Here is a 6,288-nt window from a genome sequence, read left to right as displayed (position 1 = left end):
TGCAAATAATGCAGTTTATGTTTGCTATTAAAATGTTTACTTTTGCACGCGTTAGTTGTTAGCAATTCCCATAATCAATATAAAAATTTGTTTTAATTTCAATTTTGCTAATAAATTGTCCATAATCTGTTAATAAGAAATAATATCATTTAAATTTCGAATAAAGAACGAAACGAATTAAATGATTACAAATTAAAATTATTGTTTTTAGTAATAATAGTAATAATAATATTTGGTATTTCTAATGGAAAAGATAAAATAATAATTATGAAATACCTGAGAAATTGCGTAAATAATCACTTATCATTGAACATAAACCATTAATACGTTGGTTCAATTTGGCCACTGAAAATGTTCCCATACATTGAGTAGCAACCTAAACATTTATCATTTAGATCAAATATTTCATTAATTTAAAATTTAAATTTTATTCAAAATTTCACTGCATATATATATACCTCATATGCTTCGATCAAACTAACAATTAATAATTCTGATATTCGCATCCGTTCATTAACACATCTCGTAAATTTCAATCTTTCCTGTAAACACTCACTGCGCCAATCGATTTGACAAAGTAATGCTTCATTTGATGAATCATCCAATGTTGTAGTTTCTGTAATTTCAAACTTTCCTTTCCATATTTCTTCTTTTTAATACTATTCGCTTTTTTCTCTATTTGTTTGATGTCTTTTTTTTTTCTTTTAAAAAGGAATCAGTTCTTCAGTTTCATTGTTTCAATCGATCATTCTTATTTTGATTCGATCAGCGATTGAATCTGATTCTGTTCACTGCTCCATTCATTTTTATTCCTCTCATAGAGCTTACATGTCAACCCATTTCGCTTCATATTTTGGTTTTGAATGACAATGAAGTAAAATGGAATGTTTTTACACATCCATTCTTCGTCCTTGCTCTTCCTTTTTTGTCATAAGTCCTAGCATTCTTCATTTCCCATCCTCAGATCATCCTTTCTGGATTTCAGGTTTGCTCATTTTCAGGATTTCAGTTTTTAATCGTAGTACCGATCCTTTTCAAGTTTTTAAATCCTAATTTATTTTGCAGTTTTCAATTTTTTTTCATGTTTTGAAGGAAAAAAATTATATGTATGCATTTTCTAAATCCCTTTTCGGGAATTCAATTTAAATGTTCCCTGAAATCGTTATCATTAAAATATTTTATCATCATCGAAGGATGATTGTTAATTCCTTTTCTAGGTGGAGAAAAGAAGAAGGGAAGAGGGAGAGAGAGAAAGAGAGAAAGAGAAGGAAAAAAACCGAGAATTATTTTATGATCGAAATACTTAATTAACTTTGCTAATGTTTCGAATTTTTTATATGCAGTTATCGTCTAAATAGATTATTATTAAATGATAGCAGTTTGTTATAATTTAACTGCCAATTTATTATTAATATCCAACCATTATAATTTAATTATGAATTTAATTTAATTACACTAATCTAATTTTTCTCAATTAAATTTAATTTAATTACACTAATCTTTGTGTTTACTCGTGTAAAATTAGAAAACAAAGCAGAAAATAAATGAATAAATTGAAAATTACCAACAAATAACCTCCACCATTCACATAATTTTAACCGATCAGTATTTGTCGCCGCACTTTGGATAACTTTTTTATATGATTTATGACATAAGTCCATGAGAATTCTGTAAGAAATAATTATTCGAAATGATTGCATCTCTTTGGTATTGTTTAAAAAAAAAGAAGAATTTTGATGGGATCTATAGAAGAGATAAATGCATTAAATGAAATCTAAGAATCGGTAAAAGGAAATTAAATTTTATGAAGTCCTAAAAGTTTTATTGGAATAAAATAACTATTCATTGCATATCAAAAAGAGACATTTATGGTGTCGCAAACAATTCTGAAACCAAACGAAAATAATGAAGTGACCGGTACTTTCCCACTCCCTTCATTCCATCTTCAGGGTCTGGAGATGATTTGCGGTGATTGGAGAAATTTTGGCTCTATATTTATGAGTGTTAAAAAGGTTTAGCCCATTTGCTAAACTTTTTGAATGGATTAAATATCATGCCAAAATGAAGAAATCACTATGCCACATTATCACTATCACTACTAATCATAATTAGGAATAAACATAACCATACTTTAGAAATGTATTTTTCAGAAAAAACTTAAGTACAAAAAATTTTGAATTTGTGGAACTTACGGATTTAATTTGCTTTTTTGCAATGTTGCAATCTTTTCAATTGTTCGAACACATTTTGCATAATTTTCATTGTTGAATGCATGATGCGCTATTTCTATTAAATTTGCATCATCATTATTCAGTGTTGTTTCCGTTTTTATATTTACTATTTGCGCGGCTGAAAAGAGATTTTTGTATTTTATACAGTAACTGTGTATGGTTTGCACATATACCATATTCATATCTGTATAGCTAGCTATTTGGAACTTTTCATGGTGCACATATACATAGTAAACCTAAATTTTTAGCTAATCCCATATTTGTACGGTATATAGCTAACTCAAAATTTGTCCTACAAATTTAGCTCTAAATTTTGTTTGACATATGGTCAATGTCAAGTTATTTTAAATTTCAGTAAATTTTAATATTTTCGTGGAAATCGTTGGAAAATCATCTCATAAATTGTAATTTAACTTTTGTTAAACTTTTCTAATTAATTAACCAAGATAGAAAGAAGCTGTTCTTATCGAATTCCGGAAATGCTTTTTATGTAGCAAAAGTAAAGCCATTACAATTTAAGCTAAATACTTGATGGAAGTCGTAAATTTTTGAAATTAATGAAAAATATTTAGCACAATTTGATTAATTCTGCCTTTTTAATTTGCTTTTCAAAATGTTTTCAAAGTTAAACCAACTGTGAATATTACCATGATGAGGTAAACATTGTCGCATATTACTGTTCATCAATACCGTATCATAATATACATTTTTTGTAGTAGTCAGGGGAATATTACTGTATAAGTTGCGTAAATTAATTAACTTCTGAAAACACAAAAACGAAAATTGGCAAGCTCAGTTAACATAACTAACACAGTCTAACCAGCTTTTCATCCAAATTATCGCAAACTTTTCCTTCTCACCTGGATGATATCATCAGCCAGAATATTCGCTTGGAAAAGTTGCTCATTTTGTAAACAATACGAATCATTCCGTGATTTCTTGATTTCGTTAATTAATTCACCAATTAGTGTTAATTTTTTGTCCATTCCGCTTCAGAAAGCTTCTTATTTCTGAAGGTAATTACAAATTAAAATTTCAAAGTTTCCACCTCAAGAAATTGCGAGAAAAAAAGAAATGGATAAAATTAAAAATTTTTTTCCAACAAAGTAAAAAAAATGCAATTAAAATTAATGTAAGGAGGAATCGAAGAGAAGGGAATCCTTCAAAGCTTTCCATAATAAATACTAGAAAAAGAGTGACAGCAGAAAAAAATTAATAAAAATTTCAAACAAAAAACTAAATATTTTCGAAAAACGAAGAATTTTTTAATTTCCTCTCTAAGGTTTTCGTTAATTTCTTTTTTTTTGCTATAATAAATGATTAAAAATTTGAAGGAATATATAAGATAATATATATGTGCATATAAATATGTGACGAAATGAAAAAATTTGTTTAAACAACCTGTTTTCTTCCATTTTTGTCCCTTTTTTTTCGAGAATTATAGAAAAATATTAATGAATGAATGAACAAAATGATCTCTCACATTTGTAAATCAACTAAAGAAATCCTGTTTTACAGCTAAATAATTTCATTTTGGGATATTTTTGCATTATCAGATGAATGAATAAGTTCAAATTTAGAAAAACATTTTATACAATAGCCACAAAATTCTCAAATTTTTTGCTGTAATTTCCCCGCAAAAATTTGTTAAATGATATTGAAATGTAAGTTGAATTAACAGATTTTCCAATTTAAAACTCCTCCATCATTCTTCTATTTTAATTGTTAAAATCGATTTTGCAAGTTTAAATATTTGTGAAAAATAGGATCCTTAGGAAAGTTTATAAACTATCACAAGTTACTTTATAGATCGAATCGATCTGTTTGAGTTAAAAAAATGTTAAGAAGAAACGGTGATACATATGTGTATGAATCAGTGCAGGTGACTAAACAACAGCAAAAAAATTTTGAAAAAAGTTTTTTAAGGTTTAAAAAAAAAATCGAATGATTTGTTGATTTGCTGCACCCATAAATTGAAACGATAATAAAACTGCATGGCAATAGTGATTGAATATGAAAATTTTTACATTTTTTTTCTATTTTAGAAATTAAATGAAATTTGTGTGAAACAAAAAATGTAAGCAATTTAATTAAAAATATGCGTACATAATTAATTATCATTAATTACGAAGATATTGGATATTAAAAGAAGCTATATGTTATAGATAGAATCTATTATGCAAAGAAATTTTGATAATTAGGAAACAAAAATTTGAATTTGAAAAATAAGTTTTTTTTATTTGATAAACATATATTTTAGATCCGTTTATTGTGTTACCAGTTAAAAAGGGATGATAATTGAGCATTTTATATTTTATTTACTTCGAATTTTTTAATGAAACAATTGAATGTAATTGAAAAAAAATAAATTATAAATTATGAAATTTTCTGCCTACTGTAGGTCTACTGTAGTTTTTTTGCTTAATGCTACAAAGACTATATTTCAATTTTTTTCGAGACTTTTGGAACATTTTTAAATGATTCATTATTTACATCTCTACCTATGTAATCGTTTTTTTTTAATACAATATTTCAGTTTGCTTAAATGGAAAAAGATTAATGTTGGTCGACCAACTTTAATTGGTTAAAGTAAATTTTACATTATTTTCAGTTCTTTGTACTTTTGAAATTCACAATATTTAGAGCAAAGAAAATTTTAAATTTAAAATTTAGAGTGATTGGAGCACCATATGGAGCCAGCAATAATTTCCAACTTTCCAAATTTGAAGAAATAAGATATTAACGAATTTTTTTTTAAAAAAAAAGTGATATTTATTGATTTAGAAAAAAAAGAAAGCCTTTCAATCTAAGTTTGTTTTAAGCAAGTTTATAGGTATACTTTTTACCGGTAAGTAAGCAAAAGGAAATATTAAGGAAATTAGTCAAAATGGGATAATTTTTGTTGGAAAGTATTGTCTGAGGCATACTAACAAAATGATATGTATCACTTGTAATTAGTTGAAACTTTGGAAATTAATTTGATATTTTCAATTGGAAAGAATAAATTTTATGTATGGAATACAGAAATAAAGTGGCGAAATTTGATGATCCCACTAAATTAATCATCCAAACTAAAACTGTTGACATTTTTGCTCATAGCGCCACTTATAGCGACAGATAAGGCAAACATGAATGGGCGGAAAAGGAGGAGGAAAGGAGGACAGATGCACTGTGTGACATTCAAATTTCATGTAAACATAAATTGCTTTTCAACAAAATTTCTTCGAATATGCAAGAGAGATTGCAAGAGAAAATTTGCTATTATTAACATTTTCGTTATAATTTTTATTAGTTTTAACTTTACTTATACTTCAATTACGATAAGCTTTTTTTTTTATTGTTAAACACAGTTACAATCAACGAATTGATTATTTAAAAGATTTATGCATAGGAATTATCAGTGATAAGAGGTTGAATAGGATATTATGATGAGATTATGTGCGTAAAATTTCATATGCTTGGTAGGAAAATGAAAACAAAAAAGAATTTGATATGAAATTCTGAAAAACGAAAAGTTCTCCCAGAAACATTCCGAATTCCATTTTTCTTTTTTTTCTTTTCTTTTCGATTTCACAAATTATTTTTAGAAGCAAAACAAACGATAAATGTGCTGATAATATTCCAATAGGATAATTTCAAATTGGAAGTAAAATTCATTCCATTAAAACTAGCACTTAAATTTTTGAAAAAAGCAAATTTTGTCGTCTTCTTTCAGCCGAAAATTTTGGGTAAAAAGATTTTTTACTTTTTTTGCAGTTCATTAACATATTATCTGAAAATTTGCCTTGATAATCCGCATAATATTAGCGATTTAATCTAATTTATTGCAAGAAGATTGGAATTTTGTACAAATTTTAATAATTGGGAAGTTTTATTATTATTTATTATCATTATTATTATTATTATTATTATTATTATTATTATTATTATTATTATTATTATTATTATTATTATTATTATTATTATTATTATTATTATTATTATTATTATTATTATTATTATTATTATTATTATTATTATTATTATTATTATTATTATTATTATTATTATTATTATT

General features: G+C 25.8%; 1 protein-coding gene across 1 annotated transcript; it reads right to left on the bottom strand.

Annotated features, from left to right (window-relative positions):
- Positions 1–265: 265 nt before the first annotated feature.
- Positions 266–616, bottom strand: LOAG_10035 (hypothetical protein; the record flags this gene model as incomplete). The annotated part of the gene is made up of 2 exons (XM_003145562.2): positions 266–376; positions 459–616. Coding segments are annotated over 2 exons (269 nt in total), but the record flags the coding sequence as incomplete, so codon positions are not given.
- Positions 617–6,288: the final 5,672 nt, after the last annotated feature.

Source organism: Loa loa (genome assembly GCF_000183805.2).
Source record: "Loa loa unplaced genomic scaffold supercont3.133, whole genome shotgun sequence".
Classification (NCBI taxonomy): domain Eukaryota; kingdom Metazoa; phylum Nematoda; class Chromadorea; order Rhabditida; family Onchocercidae; genus Loa; species Loa loa.
Note: the sequence above shows the minus strand (reverse complement) of the source record. Positions and strands in the feature narration are given on the sequence as shown.